We start from the raw sequence: 20,968 nt of genomic DNA, 5'->3' as shown, positions 1-20,968 counted from the left end.
AAATGGTAGAACCGTTGCTCTAAAGATCTAGCTGCTGTTCTTACTGATTTAAGGTCTCTTTATCTTTTTTATTGGGTTTTTGTTCACACCTGGTGGTGCTTAGGGGTTACTCCTGGCTTTCTTCTCAGAAATCACCCCGAAGGGGTTGGGGACCATATGGGATGCGTGCAAGGCAAGTGCTGTACCTGCTGTACTATCCCTCAGCCTCATTACTTCATCGTTTTGGGGATGGGAGGGGGGTATGTATGCATGTGTGTGTGTGTGTGTGTGTTTTCCCTAAAAGTTGACCATTAATATCTACTAAAAACATAAAGTGGTATCTAGTATATTGCCAGGTGTGGCCAAAAACCCCCTAGGTAAAAATAAAGTTAGACTAAACAGAGAGCCCCTGTGTCTTGATTTCTGTCCGACGGTCATTCCACTGTTGACTCAGTTTCTCCCCTCTTGATATAGGTCAGCAGTCTTGCCCTCCACTCTCCATCCATAGCATGCCTTTCTAATCTTTCCTAGGGCTCGACCTACTTCTCTCTTTTCCTAATATATTCAGGTCATGAAAGATTCTGCTCCCGAGTTGAACGTGAGCAGTTCCGAAACAGAGGAGGATAAAGAAGAAACTAAACCAGATGGAGAGAAGGATCCAGATTTTAATCAGGTAGGTGTGGGAGATGCTCTTTGTTTCCTTCTGTTTCGGTTTTGGATCATGCCCGCCCGGCAGTGCTTGGGGGGCTGCAGTGCCAGGGATTGATTCATGGCTCCAGCATGCAAATTCTTGAACTGTCTCCCCTGCCCAGCTTAAAAGATCCAGATTCTTGTAAAAGGTCCATCTCTGGATCTTTTAAGTATAAACAGATTCTCTCAGCATTCTTCAAAAATATTACATCGGGGAGGGCTGGAGTGATAGCACAGCGGGTAGGGCATTTCCCTTGCACGAGGCCAGCCTGGGTTCAGTTCCTAGCATCCGATATGGTCCCCTGAGCACCACCAGGAGTGATTCCTGAGTGCATTAGCCAGTAGTAACCCCTGAGCATCGCCAGGTGTGACCCAACAAGGAAAAAAAAAGTATTACGTTGGTGCCAGAGTGAAAGTATGTAGGGCATTTCCCTTGCACACGGTCTACCTGGGCTTAATCCCCAGCATCCAATATGGTCCCCCCAAGCATTGTCAGGAGTGATTCCTGAGTACATGAGCTAGGAGTTACCCCTGAGCATGGCCAGGTGTGACCCAAAAAGAAGAAAAAAAAGTATTGCATTGGAACTAGAGTGAACATAGAGCAGGTAGGGCATTTCCCTTGCACGCGGTCTACCTGGGCTTAATCCCCAGCATCCCATATGGTCCCCCCAAGCGTTGCCATGAGTAATTCTAAGTGTGCAGAACCAGAAAGCCAAAAACAAAAAAAAAACAACCAAAAACACTCAAGCCAAATAAGCATTATCCATTAATGTCTTTATTAAAGATTTTTAGGTTTTTAAGTATGACATTAAATGACCAAATTAGTAGTCTCTTATTTTCAATTGCCATCAATTTAAAATTCTTCCTTGCCTATTTCTATATTCTGTTGGTTATTATCCTACCTGTTTTGTATGAATTTGGTTGGCTTGATCCTCTGTATAGTGATGGGAAGAAAAGTCTCTTAGAACAGGAAATGATTTTATAATGTTTCTTTGATGTATGGTGTATTTGTCTTAGTTTCTCAAAAAGTCTGAACACTGTGTTCCTGGGCACTCTATTTAGATACTTAAATTCATGGAATTCCTACTTAAATTAAAGTTTACTTTTAGTCTTCTGAAATGCTGTGTATTCATATTATGGTTAGAATTCTCCCTGAAGTAGTCAGTGTGTTACAGTGCCCATATGCTGTATCTGTTACAGGCAGATACTGGTTTGTTTGCCTGTCTGTACACAATGATACTGTTACTTCATTTTCAACAATGGTTAAGAAAGCCTGGGAAAAAAGCCCTCTTGAGTCTTGTTCTCCATGAGCTGGATGTATTTTCCCCGGCTGATACAGTTTTGTCAGCATGTTTTCCATGGCATGTTGGATCTTGGGACGTGTTAGATGTAAAAACAAAAAAAAAAACACCTGAAAAGAGGGGCTTGGGCTCTAATGCAGTGGGCGGGGTGTTGGCTTTGGCAGCTGGTTTTGGTTTATCCCGGCACCAGGTATCCCTGAGTAAAGAGTCAGGAGGAAGCTTTGAGCACAGCCAGGTGTGGCCCCATTGCCAAGCCAAAACAAAAAACCAGCATAAATAGCTGAAAGAGGACCAAAGGTTGGCCCACGTGGTGGAGCAACACCTATTGGTATGGATGAGACCTCGGGATTTGGTTTTTGATGCTGTGAGGTCCTGCAGCACTGCCAGAAGTGTGCGCTATAAAATTTAAAATGAAAGGCAAGTAGTTAAAAAGAGCTTACCAGAAAAGAAATACGTTTGTGCCCCATCCTGGTGCCAATGGTCACCCCACTTTAAATGAAATTTATATTTGTATTAATGTTTTTTTTCCCCCCTGGTTTTTGGGCCACATGGCAATGCTCAGAGGTTACTCCTGGCTCTGTGCTCAGAGATCAGTCTTGACAGTTTTGGGGGGACTATATGGGATGGTGAGAATTGAACCTGGGTTGTCCACAGGCAAGGCAAGCACCCTACCTGGTATACTATCTCTCAGGACCATTTGTGCGAGGGGGAGGTAGAAAAGTTTATTGGGAAGCAGAAGAGAAAGGGAAAGGAATTCCCCACGTGGGCGAAGCATAGTATAGGAGTAAGTTTGAAGTTTATGTTTTCGTAAGCAGTGGGTCTCCTTAGCTCCTCTGTTGGCTGTGTATGCATTGTGTAGGAGTGCATTCTCTGTCTTGAGCAGAGGCTTTCCCATATAAATGCTACCTCCCTTTAAATCTGTGTCCTCTTTATTGGAATGAATTTTGCCTCCTAATTTGTTGTCAGTTCTTTTCCATGACCTTCTTTCTTTGTACATTAGATCTTTCAAGGCAGAGATCTATAAACCATTTGTGGGTGACTGTCACAAGTAGATGTATTTGTGGGTAATACCCATTCTGATTTATGTCTTGTCTGTGCTGTGACGACAGCTCTGTATTTTAAAAATTACTATCTCTTGGTGATGTTACTTAAGAATCGGTTGTAGGGGGCTGGAGTGATAGCACAGCGGGTAGGACATTTGCCTTGCACGCAGCCAATCTGTGTTTGATTCCCAACATCCCGATAGTCCCCTGAGCACCGCTAGGAGTAATTCCTGAGTGCAGAGCCAGGAGTAACCCCTGTGCATCACCAGGTGTGACCTAAAAGGCCAAAAAAGAAAAAAAATCCGTTATAATTCCTTAGTCTTTCTAATTCAAATACATGTTTTTATTCTTTTATGTCTCCTTTTTTTTTAAATTTTTATTAGTGAAACACCATGAGGTACTATGTCTGCCTTTTTAAGCTTTTCAGCCAGCCTATGAGTTAAGTGGAACATTCTTTACATTTTCAAATGATTTTGATTTAGGGGAAAAAGTAACTTTTCTGAATATCTACTTTTATGCTTTGTGGTTGTAACCACAGCATTTTTTCAGAGTGGACATGGAATTTCTTGGTTGCGGATGACAACAGATTTCATATTTACAAAAATAATAGGGAATGTTGGAAAATACTGCTTCTTTGCTGTAATTTTTTATACTTTATAGCTCCTTTTCTTCCTTGTTTGGATGTTACAGTACTCTAGAATGTTCTAAATATTTTTGTCCAATAATAAAAACAAAAAAAAAATCAAAGGAGCCTCTTCATTTAAATCTTTCTTTTGGGATAAAAAGTGAAAAGTCCCAGAAAGATGACAAGCTTTTTCAGAATGTTAGCCTCCTCAAATCTTTCTTTGTAACATGTTTATCTTAAGACCTTGCTTCTGTAATTGCTGCTGTATGATGATAATAAAAAGATATGCTTTTGCATTTGTCCTTAATGGAGATAAACAAATCCCTTTCCTCAGAACCAGCTCAGCCCAGTTCCTTTGACTTTGACCTTATGTACCATTTAGGTTCATAATGTATCCTGTATTGGACATCACTTAGATAAATTGAAAGCCTTCTAAAACCAGCTCACTGGTTTTGTACAATAAGTTGGATTTAAATTCTATGGATAGTTTTGAAAATACAGTTCTGGGAAAAGCTTTTACATCCATTTTTTATAAATCAGTCATTAAGTATGTGTCTTGCTTAATGATGAGGGCTTTGCTTTTTGGTTGTCTCTGCTTCTGCAGCAAATTGTTCTGTTTTGGTAGATTTATTTTGGAATTACCTGCCTCTAACCCCCTTCCACGTTGGAGCTAGAGGAAAGTACTCCATCCATCCTTCGGGAAGCCTCGTGTTCACTTTACCTGTGAATCTTGGTGACCGCAGCTCCACTGCTGATGCCTGTGTGCCTCCCACCAGCGTCCACCTTGACCCCTGAACACTGGTTCCTGTACAGTGACTCTGGGACCCCGCAGCCAAGACCATGGGGTCCCCTCATTTAGATAATTGTTGATTTGTGGAATGTCCCTTTTTTTTTTTTTGAGTACCCTGGCAGTACTGGGGTTGGTGGGCTACTACTTCGTGGTCCTATGCACAAGTTGCATTGTGGTTCTAGGGAACAAACCCTTTTACAACTGGTGGCTTTATAAAGGGCCACTCAGCTGGGACTAGGGCTGTCACTCAAACCCGGGCCTCCTGCATGCAGCGTCCCTTCTCCTGCTGCATTACCTCTCTGACCTCATAGATTTATTTTCTTACTAAGGACTAGCCAAGTTATACTCTGCACACACCCTTGCCCATACTTCTCACCCTGCCAGTGCTCAGGGGCTATTCCTGACTGTACTCAGGAGTGACCCCTTGTGGTGCTCAGGGGACCGTCGTGGTGCCTGGAGATTTGACCCAGGGCTAGTGGGATTCAAGGCAAATGCCTTGACCCCTGTGCTATTTCACCAGGCCTCCTCTTGCCTGTACTTCTCTTGCTTAGCCAGTTTTAGGTGTATTGTCATCATGACATCTCATTGCAAATATTTAAACTAGTGCTTAAGTAAAGACAGGATCTTGCTTGAGACTCAGGTTTCTCCAGGAATCCCAAATATGTCTTAAGCAATCAGGTTTCCCCTCAAAGCAGTGTGTAATCAAAGTGTGGATTGTTTAATGCCTTAGATCTTTATCCTGAAGAGTCCGTTTCTCTTCCTCCTCATCTTGACCACTTTCTTCCCCTCTTCCACGTCAACTGAGAAACCAGTCTGTTCTCTTGATTCTTCCACAGTGTGCCTTCAGCTAATTGCCTCCTTATGTTATTTATGTCCGCCTGTATTTCCCCTAAAGTGGGAATTGGGTTTGAGTGTTTGATTGGACTGAGATTAAATGTATTTTGGTTTGAAAATTTGGTAGACAAAGCTGTGTGTTTTATGATCGTGTTAGAGGCACACTATTCAGTCCTATTTTTAGTTAATCTGAACTTGATGTGTTTAAGGTACTAATTTTTCTTAAAGATCGCAGTAGTTTATACTTAGTTTCAGTGTTTCTCAAAGCACTAATGTCAATTATGATTATTGTATTTAATAGTTTTTATTTTCAGTTTCTCCTGTGATTTTTCTGACCTGTCAAGCTGATTTTGCTGTTAAATATTGACATGCTCTTCCCTTTTTGTTTTTTTTGGAGCCACCCCCAGTAGTAGTCTCAGGGCTTACTCCTGGCTCTGCGCTCAGGGATCGCTTCTGAGGGAGTCTGGACCAAATGTGGTGCCGGGGATTGAACCCAGCTGGTCGCCCGCTAGGCACACACTTTACTCTGTATCCTGCGTCTCTGTCCCAGGTGTGTTATGTTCCCTGAGGGGTACACTCCTTGCAGTGCTCACAGACAGTTCCTGTAAGTCACCCGTTCCCGGGTGTGACCATATATGGTGTCAGAGATCAGAACTTGGTTTCAGGGAAGTGGCCTTAACTCCTGTAGTATCTCTCTGACCCCTGAGTGCCCTTTTTTATGTGACCTTGACAGGTTTCCACTCATTATTCACAGTGAATTACAAATGGTTGTGGGACAATAATAAATAGACTGCTTTTAGTTTGCCTGATGAAATTTCATGAGCACAGTTCATGCACCGGGTAATTTCAATTCTTTGTTTTGGATCTTCTTTATAGAGCAATGGCGGAACAAAGCGGCAAAAAATATCCCATCAAAATTACATAGCCTATCAAAAGCAAGTTATTCGGCGAAGTATGCGACATAGAAAAGTTCGCGGTGAGAAAGCACTTCTTGTTTCTGCTAATCAAACCTTAAAAGAACTGAAAATTCAGGTGAGGAAAAGTATGTTAGACCTCAGAACTGTGAAGTTTTTGCTTTCTGCCTGTTTATAATGTTTTAGTAGAGCTTGCTTCTAAAAGACGTTCAAGATTGTTCATCTTTCTGTGAAGAGTTTTTTTATTCAATGTATTTCCCAATAATAAAGCGTTGAGAACTGTCCTTTCACTTTGCTTAGTCACATATTGAGGTAGTTCGGATGGTAGCCTTTTACTTACCTTGCACCTGGTTTGCAACCCGCGTGGTGCCTGGAGCACTGCCAGGAGTGAGTCCCAAGTACAGACCCAAGTGTCGCCCCTGAGCATCATTAGGCAAGGCCCCAGAACAAAAAACATTTATGCTGTTTGAGGATAGTTGCTCTTTCTTTTTGCATATGATTTTCTCTTACCATAAGTTCTTTTGGGGCCACACTTTGCATGGCGTCATGCCCTACTCCTTCCCCGAGAAGGATCATGCGTCTAATGCAAAACATGCCAAACCAAATGCAAAATGTGTCATCAAGCTATTTCTTTGTCCCTTTAGTAGGTATTTGAGTCAATTACCAGGATCTGCTGCAAAATTTAAATTCAGTTTAAGTTCTTGGCTAGAAACTGAGTGAAGTGGGTATTCTCTCTTCCCCCTTCTCTTTGCTCACACACCCAGCAGTGCTTGGAGGTTCCCCGGCCTCTGTCAGGGAAGTGTTGCCTGGGTTGGCCTGAGGAAAGCAATGCCTTCACCCCTGTCCTACGTGATTCTTTTTTCTATCAGTGTATTTGATGTCTCAGTAGGTTATTTGATAGATACAGGGGTTACTCCTCGCAGGTTTGAGACATCATGTGGTGCCAGGGATCAAACCCAGATTGGCTGCATGCCAGGCAGGAGCCTATCTATTGTACTGTCTCTGCACCCCTGTTGGGTAGAATTTTTAAGTTGCTTTTATCTTCTCATACAGTGATGTTTTCCACATTCTTTTTGTTGGTGCTGGGAGCCCCCATGCAGCATTGTGGGTCAGTGCATTCTCTAACCCCCTGAGGTCCCCACTCTGGCCCCCTTCAAGTTACTTTGTCTCCTCCCCATGATCCCCACTGTCCTTCTATGTGAAGCATGATTTTCTGTGCTAATCAGTTCAGTGAATATAATGTAAACACCATGATTTTCTTTTTGCTTCACAAAATTGTTATCAATACTAATAGGCTATAAATAGATAGTCCAGTGGTGTATCTCAAAACATAGGCAAAAAGACTGATGAGTTCAAGATGTCCATGGAAAAAAGCTGTCCCCTAATTTGTTCGAATGACTGTTACATATCCAAAACATTGACCAGTTTTTCCCTCCTTGCCACTTTATTGTGGTATATTTCACTGGTTTTGCATTTTTTTCCTTGATACTGATAGTTATCATTGTAATTGAGGCAAAAATACAGGCTTTTTCTGAGAGTGTTATGTGTTCCAGATTGTCTTGAGAGCAGTATTTCCCTTGGTTGAACCCGTGGCTCTGAAAATAAATGTGTTGGCATATCTTTACTCTGTTATTGTACCTTTTACATCTAAGAAATCTTGTTTCTGTCACTGGCTTTTCTGCCTGTCAGTGGTAAACCTCGAACATTCAAAACTTTTAAATTACAAAAATTCTCTGTGGATAAAGATATTTAAAAAGTCCATGCTGCATTTATTGTGAACTACCAGTTTTAAAGAGCAAATCAAAAGTCAGCAGAAATAACTTCTAGGAACATGTTACCTGCCTAAATTCGCTGTTAAACACAGCAGGTTTTGGTGTGGTGTGTTTTTGTTTTGTTTTGTTTTGTTTTGCTGCTTTTTGGGTCACACCCAGCAATGCACATGCACTCAGGAATTACTCCTGGCAGTACTTGGGGGAACATATGGGATGTCGGGAATCAAACCCTGGTTGGCTGCATGTAAGACAAACACCCTACTCTACCTGCTGTGCTATCGCTCCTACTCCAGCCCGACTGAACACAGCAGGTTTTATAATGATATCTCATTTATACTCTTCTCACATCTTGGTATTTTTTGGGGGGGGGGGTGGTCATAACCAGCAGTGCTCAAGGATTACTCCTGGCTCTGCACTTAGGAATCATTCCAGGTGTTCTTGCAACCCCCTTCTATTCTTGCATCTTACCTTTGCAGAATCCTTTCTCCTGTCTCCCACTCTTGCTATAAGGACTACTGTGGTCCAGAAAACCATTCCCCCCTCACTGTTCACTAGGGTGCTTTTTTGAATACTTTCCCCATAACTGACCTTTTTGTCTAGCACACTGGATAACATTGGAGTCTGTGACAGGCTTGTGATCCTCAGTGGGTGGTGGTGGGTGGATTCGTTTAGACAGAACATAAAGCGGTTTTATATTATTTAGGGTTTCCTCATTTCCAAGTTAATAGGATTTGAAAACCTTTGCAAAACTGTAAATGTTTTGTGCTAGCTAAATGCCCACTTACAGTGCTTGAAACCACGGGAAACATTTTTCCAATTAATTCATCTACCTAAAACATATAAATGAAGTAGAATTTATTCATCTCCTTTATAAGAAGATGCTCAGTGTTTAATCATATTTCATTTTTCCATAGATAGATATCGAGTGGGTGGTATTTTCTGCCGTAGAAAGGAAAAAAGTTTTTGCATAGAGCTTAATTGGTTGGCAACTGAAACCTTTGCTCTCCTTGTTTTATTCCTATCCATTTCATCATGGAGTCACTCATTTTTTGGACTAGCATGACCTTTGTTGATGCTTTTTTCCCCATAGTTCAGGAATGCCTTGTCCATGTGTTAAAACGTACCTGTGTAATGCAGTCATTATGTTCTCCTGCCCTTGATGGATATCAGTTATGTTCCCAGACCTCCACGTCTTTGGTTGATACCTTCATTCTGAATTATCTCCTCCTCATTCACATTACCGTCTCCATGAACCTGATAGCTCCTAAAACATGCTATATTAGTGTTAAGTAAATTCACATTTAAATGTTCCCATCTGCATTTTGAAAATGCTAAGTGTGTGCATTATACCCTTTCTCAGTGATAGTAGTACTTATGTTTAGAACCGTTTGTCCAGTCTTGAAGGATGATGCAAAAACACATTTTGCATCATTTTGGGGTGTGCGTGGTTGCAGTTAAGTAGGCTGACGTTGCTCTTGTGGGACTGGCAGCAGTCACACCCCTGGAACGACTCTCTTCTTTGCATTCCCCATTTAGTAACCCAGCTTGGGTGCCTCTGCCCCATGTCTCTGTGTTAAGTTGGTCTGGCTGAGCTGTCCTGCCACTCCCCTTGTTGATGGACTTCACAGATCACTAATGTCAGTGCACTTTGTTTTATTCTAAGTAAAGCAGTTTTATTTGGGACATAAAGGGAGGAAAGAAGATAGGGGGAGATGCACTCAAGAGAAAGCATAGGCCTCTCCAGAGAGGAAAAGCTGGTCGGCATACTTTGTTTCTTTAGTGATTTTCTTTTTTCCCTTTTGGGTCACACCCGGCAATGCACAGCGGTTACTCCTGGCTCTGCACTCAGGAATTACTCCTGGCAGTACTCAGGGGACCATATGGGATGTTGGGAATCGAAACCCGGATTGACCACGTGCAAGGCAAACGCCCTACCCGTTGTGCTATCTCTCCAGGCGCTTTTTAGTGATTTTTTAAAAAAACATTTGATGCAGTTTTTTGTTTTGGGGGGCCACACCTGGTGATGCTTAGGGGCTACTTCTTTCTGGCTCTGCTCTCAGGAGTCACTCACTTCTGAGCTCAGTGGACCATATGTGGTGACAGAGGATCAAACCTGGGTTGGCCAGGTACAAGGCAAGCACCCTACCCTCTATACAGTGTTGGAAAAAATGGATCTCTGGGTATCATCGTTTCTGAGTCTGGCAAGGCCTCCCAAGAGGCCTATAGTACTGGTGTTGTGGCTCCGGTCAGTTGGTATGTAGCAAGTGGGCTGACTGCAGACAGTATCATCTCATGCAGATAGGACCTGTATGTCATACTTTGCATTATACAAACTGTTTCTTTTATATACACACAGATCATGCATGCATTTTCAGTTGCTCCTTTTGATCAGAACCTGTCGATCGATGGAAAGATTTTGAATGATGATTGTGCCACCCTTGGCACCCTTGGCGTCATTCCGGAGTCTGTCATTTTGTTAAAGGTATGTAATGGTTTCCTGCCCAAGCAGTTCCACTCTGCATGCTGTGCAGCATGTATGAACTATGTACATTGTGGTCTCATTCCCCCTCATAACTCAGTTGTGGTGGATGGAAGGATTCCCCACTGTGCGACTACAGAATTCTTTTTTTTTGAAGTTATAATGTAGTTCACAATATTTTGTTATATTTCATATTCAAACAGCAATCCCACCATTAGACCTTCCCACCACCATATTTCAGATGTTTCCATCCTGAACCCCAACTCCTGCTCCAAAGCAGAACCAAAATAATTTATTTTGTATTGTTTGTCATGGAAAATTACTGAAAATACGCCAATAAAGTTTCCTTAGAGGAAAGAGTGTGAAAATCCTCGTATTTCACCCAGGGGCCCTTCTATAAGAGATCAGTAACATGTTGTTAAAGGTTGAGCCTTGCGTGCTTATATATACATCTATATGTGTATATAGATAAATATTTGTGAAAAAAATTCCCTTTGAGATTGGTTGCCTCCTACTTTAAAGCCCATCAAATGTGGTGCGGTACTCTTGGAGTATGGGTGGTGTGAGGTATGAGTTGTTGGCGGCCGCAAATGCAGCCGCGCGGTACAGAAATACATTCACCTGTGGGTGAGACTTAGCGCAAGAATGTGGAGAGCGGCCATGAGCACGGTGGCAGTTGAGTTCCAGAAGTTTTTAGCTGTCGGGGGTGGGTCCCTTAGAGCGGGGAGGGGGGTCTCACCTGCTCACCTCCAGGCATACCGAGTGAAACTGCCTGGTGTGGGGTCCAGCGGCATGATTATCCTGTGTGTCGTGTAATGCTGCCTTCCGGGAGAGAGGGACATGCAACTTTGGATTATGGCCGATGACAAATTATCTGGTGCCAGCAGAGCACTACAGAATTCTTTGCTAGGTTATTTGTTTTGGGTCACAACTGTGAAATATTTTGTCATTGTCTTAGAGCAGTCTTCCTACCCAACATGGCAGTTCTGTCAGCCTGGGCTGTTTTGGTGGTCTTAGGAATAACTCGTGCAGTTGGGACAATAACTCACACATTAAAGTAGACATTGGTGGGGGTGGGATCACTGAGTAGTTTTTACCTGAAAAGGGAGTGATGAGCCAAATAAGTTTAGACCCCTCTCTACCCTTCACAGTTCACCCATTCTTTGTTTAAAATTTTGCTTTTCTTGAAACTGTTGTTCTATTGAAATTCTTTCAGAAACTTTTTTTTTTAATAAAAGGTTTTACGTAGAAGTTCTGGGGTGAGGGCAGGGAGAGAGAGAGAGGTATGCACTTTTTATGAACTTTTCAGGGGGGTGAGAGAGCCCCAGTACCCATCAGAGTGTATGAAAGTATGCATCATAAGAGGGAAGATGTGGGGCTGGAGTGATAGCACAGCGGATAGGGCTTTACCTTACATGCGGCCAACTCGGGTTTGATTCCCAGCATCCCATATGGTCCCCTGATCACCACAAGGAGTGATTCCTGAGTGCAGAGCCAGGAATGGCCCCTGTGCATTGCCAGGTGTGACCCAAAAGGGGGGAAAAAGGGGAGGAGAGAATGCGTGGAAACACGCATGCAGGAAACACGCATTTCTAGACCGCCAGAATGATCACCTGGAGTGCTCATCGGACTTGTATTCATCTTTTTGCTCTGCCATTTAATCCCATTAAACCAAATTCAGTGCTGACTTCTGACCTATAAAAGAAATGGGTCTTTTTGTTATTGTTCGGAGCCTTGCTTTTCGGTTGGAGGGTAGATGAAAGGCCTCATCAGTCTTGGGGGGCCCCAGGGCTACTTGTGTGATGGCATGGTCTGGACGGGTCAGTACTTAGCCAGTAATGCAGGGCTGTTCAGCATCTTCAGTGTTGGGGGCCATCCGATGGACCCTTGGGCGGTGCCCACGCCATGTACTGAGTACTTGGAGCCTTGTGTGTGCAGTGCTACACTGTAACCACCCCAAATAGACTTACTTATCTAATCAGTGTTTTTTGGGTCCATTAGACAGTTCTGTACTTGCAGGACTCTTGGACTGAGTTGCATAATAGTCCATCCTGTCAAAAAATCTTCTTTTTAAACCTATACTGCCTTCACCAGCATCTCAATTCAATATTGAGTAAAATTATTTTATTTTATTTTTGCGTTTTGGGTCACACCCGGCGATGCACAGGCGTTATTCCTGGCTCATGCACTCAGGAATTACTCCTGATGGTGCTCAGGGGACCATATGGGATGCTGGGAATCAAACCCGGGTCAGCTGCATGCAAGGCAAACACGCCCTATCCGCTGTGCTATCACTCCAGCCCCGAGTAAAATTATTTTAGTAATTTTGGGGTATCCAAACCATTCCATCCTTTTTGTTTGTTTCTGATTTATATGCCACACCGAAAATTCAATGTTATCTATTAGTATTAACAGTTATTATTTCAGGGCTGGAGCAATAGCACAGTGGTAGGGCGTTTACCTTGCACGCAGCCAACATGGCTGACCCGACTTTGATTCCTCCGCCCCTCTCGGAGAGCCCGGCAAGCTACCGAGAGTATCTCGCCCACACGGCAGAGCCTGGCAAGCTCCCCGTGACATATTCGATATGCCAAACACAGTAACAACAAAATTTCCAATGGAGATGTTGCTGGGCCCGCTCGAGCAAATCGATGATCAACGGGAGGGCCTTTACTTTACTTACTTACCGTTTCTTGTGGTTATGAATGGTTTTCCTTTTTTTTTTTTTTTTTAATTTTGTTTTTTATAAAGTAGCACTGTACCACTGTGCTACAGTGTTGTTGTTCACCTATTTGCTCACAGGGCCTAGTAACCTCTCCATTGTGAAACTTGTTACTGTTTTTGGCATATCGTATACATCAAAGGGAGCTTGCCAGGCTTTGCCGGGCGGGCGAGATACTCTCAGTAGCTTGCCAGGCTCTCTGTGAGGGGCGAAGGCATTGAACCCAGGTCATCCAAGTCGGCCACGTGCAGGCAAGCGCCCTATCTCTGTGCTATCGCTCCAGCCCACAATATTTGATTACATTCAATATCTGAACACCAATCCCACCACCATATCTCAGGATTTCCATCCCATACCCACCCCTGCCCCAAAGCACACCCAAAATAATTTATTTTGTATTGTTTGTTACGAAAACCCACTGAAAATGATCCAACAAGTTTCCTTAGAGCAAAGAATGTGAAGATTGTGCGGCTGCAAATGCAGCTGTGTGGTTCTGGAGGTTTTTGGCTGCTGGAGCTGGGTCCTTGGTGTGTGTGTTGGGGGGGAAGTCACCCAAGCGCGCCTCCCCCAGTGTCGCCCCAAATAAAACGGCCTGGCATGGGGTCCTGCAGCATGGCTATGGCAAGTTGTGTGCTCTCTTCTGGGAGATTTATAGTGAGTCTCTCGATCCATGACCATTGATGAAATTATCTGGCGCCAGCCAGAGGCGGTTTATAGGTGTGACTGCCTAAACAAGGGAAACAGGGAGATAAGGAGAGGACACCCATTCCCCGTTCCATTGAACCCAGAGTTTTCAGTCGCAAGTCCCGCATACCTGGTTTTTCTGTGGATTCACTCATAGGTGAGGCTTGGCCCAAGCATGTGAAGAGTGGCCGTGAGCATGGCTGTGGTTGAGTTCTGGAGGATTTTGGCTGCTGGGGCTGGGTCCTGGGCAGGGATAGGGACTCACCTGCCCCCCTCTGGGCCACCCTGAGTGAGAACAGCTTGGCACAGGATCCAGCGGCATGGCTATGGCGAGTCATGTGCTCTCTTCCAAGAGATTTATAATGAATCTCTTCCTTTGTTTTCTAGGCTGATGAGCCGATTGCCGATTATGCTGCAATGGACGATGTCATGCAAGGTAAAGAAAGAGTTGATATGGGGATTTGTGGATTAGAAATTGGTTACAGAATAGAAATAATAGATAATTGGAGCTTGAATGGACAGTACTCTCATTTTCACTCAACGTGTGTTGTGTTCTCTGGATCAAACCAGTTGGGGCATGAGCTTTCCCGCTGAGCTAGCCTCAGTCACTGCATTTACTTTTGACCCTGAGAAAGGTAGGTCACAGAGATGGCTCATGGGGCTGGCACACACATTTTGCATGTGGGAGTCCCATGTTCCAAAGTACTCAGTTGGAAGTGGCCCTCTGAGCACTATACTAGTGAGTATTGACGGTGTTCATCTTGAAAGATACAGAAAAAGCTATCTGTAAAAAATATCTAAGTTTAAAAAAATTAGTGAACCCGAATGAAGTTTATATAACTGATTTAGCAAAGCTATTTCAGATGCAGAATCAGAGGCAGCAAGCAGGAATCATTGCCTCTGGAAATATGAGTAAGGTCGGAGCTGACAGCGGGGCAATTGGGTAAAAGTCTGACTGCAGATCTCAGACCACTTCTAACCCCACGAGCTCTCTTCCTCTCACCCCGTCCACATAATCCACTACCTCTCCCACATCACCAGGAGCTCAGATGGGCAGTTGGACTGTTATTTCAACCACACAGGAATCAAACAGGCTGGGTGAGAATGAGGATATTGAATGTCAGAAGGACCACCCCTAGACCTTTGTTCAGTGGGGCCGCTATCTTCCACGTAAGGATAGTCCTTTCAGGTGAAACATTCTTGAACCTACAGATAGTAAAAGGTGAATGCCAGGGGGATGGTTTCCGTTGCCTGTGTGTCAACTGTAAGGAGTTGTATAGGCGTCTGGATAGGTAAAGCCTACTGTTGGTTTAGGAATGTGAGCATGGTACCAAAGGCCTTATATCAAGAGGTTGAAAAGAACTTAGGGAATTGGGCAATGCAAGGAAGCATGCAGAAAGCTGGCAGAGAGAAAGCAAACATGTATCAAGCCCATATGAATGGAAAATTCAGAATAGAAAAGTAATTCATGGGTGTAAACGTGATAGCATTGGGGCTGGAGCAATAGCACAGCGGGTAGGGCGCAATGAAGTACTAGATAGACTTGTAAACCCTCATACTTGGTTACTTAAAGCAGTGTTCTTAACCTTTCTACATCTGTGTACTGGCACCAGCCCATGAAGTGGTGGTTGAAGTCCAGTGACTTAAGACATATTGACATTCTCAGAGTGTCTCATGTGCCAGTCCCCAAGGGGACATGTGCCAGGAATAGTACCTTGGTTGGCTGAGGGCAAGGCAAATGCCTTACTGCTGTACTATCTCTCTAGCTCTTTATTTTGCAAAATAATTGTCTGTTGTTGAAGTTAGATATTATTTAAAATTATGAAATAGCAGTATAATCCTGTTAAGAGATGAAATGCTTGAGCAAATGGCTCCAAGCTTTAAAGAGCCCCTTTTAGAGTGTAAGGGCTCTGTGAAGCACCACCTGGGTCTCCCAGGGTCTGCCCTGGAGCCATGCAAAATATAGTCCCAGTTTCCACCAGTGTCCCTCCATGTGGCTGTGGTACAAATGAAAACAAAACCAAGATTGTCTCTGATTAACATCCATAATTTGACAATTTGCCATTATAATAAGGTAATTAAAAGTTACTTTAGTGCAGTCTCTTACTCCAGATGGAATCCGGGTGACCAAGAGCTTCCACAAGCAAAGTCCTTGGTATGTGGGTTCTAGGACTAAATCTCCAGGCTACATTGTGCCAGAGGACCCAGGCTGTCCCTCCCCGGGTCCCCGCCTGCCCATTCTGACTGTCATGCCCACAATTTGCCTCTGGGCTCCATCTTAGCGTACCAACAGCCCTGGCCCAGAGACTCCTAATTGAATCGCAAAATGGATTAGTGCCATACAGAGATGTCTCTGGAACCTAACCATTTACAGTCTATAAATTTACATTTACAATCGCGCCCTCATGAGCTCTCGTGATATTCAAAATGAGCTATGGGAAATGAATTATCTAGCATCTGCCCCTCGCAGTTAGGCTTGAATGGTGGTGGGAAAATTCGAGTAAAACATAATGCCCAAAACAAGAGAGTATTGGGGAAATTGGCTGCCATAGAGACAAGGTGAAGACTGGGATGGGGGGGGGGGGATACTGGGGACATTGGTGGTGAAAAATGTGCACTGTGGAGGGTTGGGTGTTCCATCATTGTGTGGCTGGATCTCAAACATGAAAGCTTTGTAACTCTCTCACGGTGATACAATAAGATAAAAGTAATGTGGAGTTTGTGACCAATTAAATCAGCTTAATCAATGGCTGAACAAATAGCCATACCCCTGCTTTATTATTATTATTTTTAAGTTACTTTAAACTACCAAGAGTATCTTGCCCACACGGCAAAACCTGGCAAGCTCCCCGTGACATATTTGATATGCCAAACACAGTAACAACAGGTCTCACAATGGAGACATTACTGGGCCTGCTCAAGCAAATTGATGAACAACAGGAGGACAGTGTTACTTTAAACTCAGGGCATGGGAGCTGTCTTTTAACTCTGTCATGAACATATTTTAAATTTGGGATTATTTTTCTTCCCTCAGTGTGTATGCCAGAAGAAGGATTTAAAGGTAAGTTACATTTGTCCCGTTTTGTTCATGAATGTCAGAGTCATGCTGTAATTTTCCATTAGAATGAAGGCTTGCTTTAATTTGATTTTAAAGTTTAATTCAGTCAGAGTCTCGTGACTATAATTAATTTTGGTTAAGTGCATTTTTTCATCCAGCCTTCTTCATTTCTCAGCACTTGGGCTTGACTAGAGCAGCCTGTAATTGTATCTGCCACCAATCTCTCTCATCCTTATTTTTTGGATGGGAGGCAGACAGGAGGTTGTGAGATTAGCTGGTGGCATTTTGAGATCTAATAAGAATTGGTTCAGCGGTCTGTTTCAAATTAAAGAATTTCTGGACTTTCACTCTCGCTGGAGACAGGAGGGCTCTGTGCAATGTCGTGGTCACCGCAGCTTCGTGGCCCTTTGCTCCGATGGCAGAGCTCGTTTCTTACCCTTTGTCCAGGATGACGTATTCCTTAGTCCAACCAATACAAGAGATCTTTGACATTTACTGATGAAATTTTGCTATTTTTATTCTTTCTGCCCTGCTGCTAAAATCTGCCGCAGATAGTGATTTTACCAAAGGATGAGTTTAAATCAAACACAAGTGGTTTTCTGCTAAATCATGCGTTGGATGAGTGAGCAGAGCTACTGGCCTCAGCAAGCCTTTCTTGCAGGGTTGCTTTGTGTACATGTTACCACTGCCAAGAAACCCCTAATGTGACTTAATCTAAACAGTTTTTAAGAATTTCAATAGAAAATGATCATGAGGGGCTGAGCGATAGTACAGCAAGTAGGGCTTTTGCCTTGCACGTGACCGACCCAGGTTTGATTCCCAGCATCCCACATAGTCCCCCGAGCACTGCCAGGAGTAATTCCTAAGTATAGAGATAGTAATCCCTGAGTATCGCTGGGTGAGACCAAAAAAAGCTTAAAAAAAATGAACATGAAACAGAAACATCAGTAAAGACTAATTAAGTCTAATTGTATCAAGATTCAAGATATGCATAGGAAACTCATGGCTTTCGGCAAAAGTATGGCTTAGTTGTAAGCCTGGAATCAGCAGACTTTTGTCTTATTCCTCAACATCAGGGGACTGTGCGATGCTTATTTATTTAATTGGATATTCTCTGTTGATGAGTTCTTGGCAGGTGGACGCAGGACCCCTTGATTTTTAATTCACACCTCCTCTTCTCTGTTTCTTTACCCAGGTACTGGCCTACTGGGACATTAATCTTTGAACACTTGCTGACTGCTGGGAAATGACCACAAGGGAAGAGGAGTTTAACATGTTTTAGGGCATTAAAGAAAAGGTGGATTTAAGAAGTAAACCATTCGTGACTCTTCCAAAAGGCAGAGAAAACATTCGAAAGCGACTGTCCCAAAATGCCTTATGTCAAATAAAGCAGATTGCACTGAAGGACATCAGACTTGAAGGAAATGTTTCAGATTTTATATTTAAATGTCGGTTAGGGTTGGTGGTTGGGAGGGGGCCAGTGGAGACTGAACAAATTGAGTAGCAGCAACGGGAAATCATGTTTACATGAGATTTATAGTCATGCGAGGAATAAAGTTCTGTTCAATTTCCTTGCTGGAGTTTCATGCCAGATGCATTGGACCATAAAGGGTTTGTGTCACAACAGATGGGACGGTACCCTGCTCTGAACCCAGTTGCTCTTTAGAGATATAACCTGCTTACCAGTACCTGTCTTTGATTCATATTTTACTTTCAATAAAGCATGGAAGTGAAGAACTTGCCATGATTGTGGAAAGTGTCTTCAGCTTCGACCTCTGACTTCTCCCGCACCATAGAGGAGCGATCTGCGTGCAGTGCTGCTACTTGAGGGGCTGTGTTCGTACGCAGCTTCTGAGGCTTGGGCTTCTTGGTTTTAGGAAGGTTGTGTAGTTTTTATGACGTGTCATAGCTTCAGGTTTGCAGAGGCGGAGCACTCCAAGTGGTGCTCAGGGCGTACTCCTGGCCAGCTCACGGCCCCAGGGATCAAATGGGGTCAAATGGCACAGGCTGTGTGCCCTATATTTCTTCCCTCTCTGGCCCGAGATTCTTTTTTGTTAAATAGATCTATGATGGAGTGTGTAGCTCTGGGTTATTGGTTTAGCAACAATTAACTGGAGCCTTGCTTTTTATTTATTTGCTTTGTTTGTTTGTTTGTTTATTTGGCCTGTCTGTGGTCCACACCCTGCTATGCACAGGGCTTAAAGACTGGATTTTGGGCTTCAATTTTAGACAACTCCGAAGTGAGCCTCTCTCTTGAGTGCACTGCCTAGGTCTTAGGTAGGTGCCTGAGTTCATTCCCTCTTTCGCAAACTCTCATTCCCTTGAAAGTTTAAAGTCACATAATGGATGAGGAGGCAGTTTTCTGTTTGGGGACCAGTAACCTTGGCAGCAGCATCCCTTTTAAATAGCTCTTTTTTATCAGACTAATTATGGCTGGTTGGTAAAATTACAACTTCTTGCTTGTGTTTGCCCTGTTGAGGTGGATTGTGTTCTGTGGGCCAGTATGAGCGGGGAGGCCTGCATGGAGGACCTTGGAGGACCCCTGAGAAGCAGCAACTCCCACTTTCAGTGGGTGCGGGGAAAGAGCCCCACATGGAGCTAGGCAGCTAATCCTGGCTCTGAAGCTAGTCTTTTGTTTCACTCCAGAGCTGGGAAGCTGGAGTAGAGAAGCAGAGCCCCTCCTTGGTACTTGGTGCAGTGCCTTCTGCCAGAGCAGCTGCCTTTGGGGTTTGTACAGAAGCGTCTTTATTCCCCGGCCGTCTGATCTATTCCCACCATACTATTAGTGATCACTTTTAAGTGAATCGCTCGAGTTCTTTTTCTGCACGTGGTGCACAGTGTTGGGAGCCGTGTCTGGTTTTCAGTTTCATGGCCCACCAGAACTGGCCCTTTGTCCCAGAAAGGGGTGGCTCGAACCAGCAGACGATCCTCCAGCAGTCTGTCCTCAGCACTGGCTGTGTTCTATCCTTTTGTCGGGACCACTTGTTGATCATGTAACACTGGAAATTGTTACCCTTGGCCTGATGGGACCAGCAACACTGGAACTATCAGAAATAGAGGCATTCAGGCCAATGGACCCTCCTTCTTAGACGCTGAGAAGCCATGAGCTGTGGCTCGTCCCTCCAACACAGGCAGAGCTAAATGTATGCGTATTTGTGGGTCCTGTGTTGGCCACCCTCACCACTTTGTACAGGAGGAAAGGTATAAGGAGACACTGGACTGGACAGCAGCTGGTCACCTGCATCACATACGTTTCACAACACCATTAGTGGTCATTTCTAAGCACAGAACCAGGAATCACCAGAAACATCATTGTTGACAGCACCAGCACCAGACCCCACTGCCAAACAATTTAATGTGTAACTTAAAACCCAGTAGTCACTTTATGTTTGCAGTTGGGGGCAGGGAGGCTTTGGTGCAGCCTCCACACTGAAGTGCTGTGGTAACTGCATCTGGTGTCAGGATGTGTGTGCATGCATTTTTATACTAGGTCAGCCTTTCAGAGAAATATTTGGGACTTGAGGCTTTGCCCCCTTACATTTCTCAATAATTCTTTGTTTTTGGTGCCACTTACAGTTTTGGGCATTTTTCCTGGCAGTGTTTAAGACAGAATTTTGTGCCAGGTTTCAAATCTGGTCCTTTGACATGCCAGATACCGCTCCATCTCATTGAGCTCTCTCCAGCCCCTATGGCTAGTTCTTATTCCCAAATTTAGGTGTGCTGCGTATCTTGACACAAAACTGTGGCCCTGGCCTGAAATACGGTTACAACTGGACATCTCCATTCTCTGGGGAATAACTACGTGTGCATCAAATATGATCTTTGTTTTCTGTTCCAGAAATTTCAAGCTCCTCCTGTGAAAAAACCACCCAGAGTGAATTTGGGGTACTTCACTGCCCAGTTGGTTGTTTGTGTAGTGATGGATCTGTTAATCAAACTGGTTAATATTTGAAACTAATGCAGGGAGAGAAGGACCTGTTCTAAAGACCTCGGAGTAGTTTATCTCTGTCTAAACAAACCGGCAGAGTGAAATAAGCATTAAAGCCTGTCTTTCCTGTTACCGATTTTCACATCCCT

At 43.8% G+C, this 20,968-nt stretch overlaps 1 protein-coding gene across 3 annotated transcripts in view; it reads left to right on the top strand.

Moving 5' to 3' along the window:
* USP48 (ubiquitin specific peptidase 48) overlaps positions 1–18,633 on the top strand; it is a 70,916-nt gene extending 52,283 nt beyond the window's left edge. For all 3 annotated transcript variants that reach the window (XM_056123141.1, XM_056123140.1, XM_056123142.1), the window contains 6 exons: positions 548–652; positions 6,139–6,294; positions 10,305–10,430; positions 14,221–14,269; positions 16,868–16,894; positions 18,087–18,633. In XM_056123141.1, the coding sequence (XP_055979116.1) occupies positions 548–652; positions 6,139–6,294; positions 10,305–10,430; positions 14,221–14,269; positions 16,868–16,894; positions 18,087–18,109 (486 nt within the window). In that variant the 3' untranslated portion in view covers positions 18,110–18,633. The remainder of the gene's footprint in view (positions 1–547; positions 653–6,138; positions 6,295–10,304; positions 10,431–14,220; positions 14,270–16,867; positions 16,895–18,086) is intronic.
* The last annotated feature ends 2,335 nt before the right edge of the window (positions 18,634–20,968 follow it).

This window comes from Sorex fumeus, unplaced genomic scaffold, assembly GCF_029834395.1.
Source record: "Sorex fumeus unplaced genomic scaffold, SorFum_2.1 ptg000047l, whole genome shotgun sequence".
Lineage (NCBI taxonomy): Eukaryota > Metazoa > Chordata > Mammalia > Eulipotyphla > Soricidae > Sorex > Sorex fumeus.
This window is presented reverse-complemented; position numbering and strand designations above follow the sequence as displayed.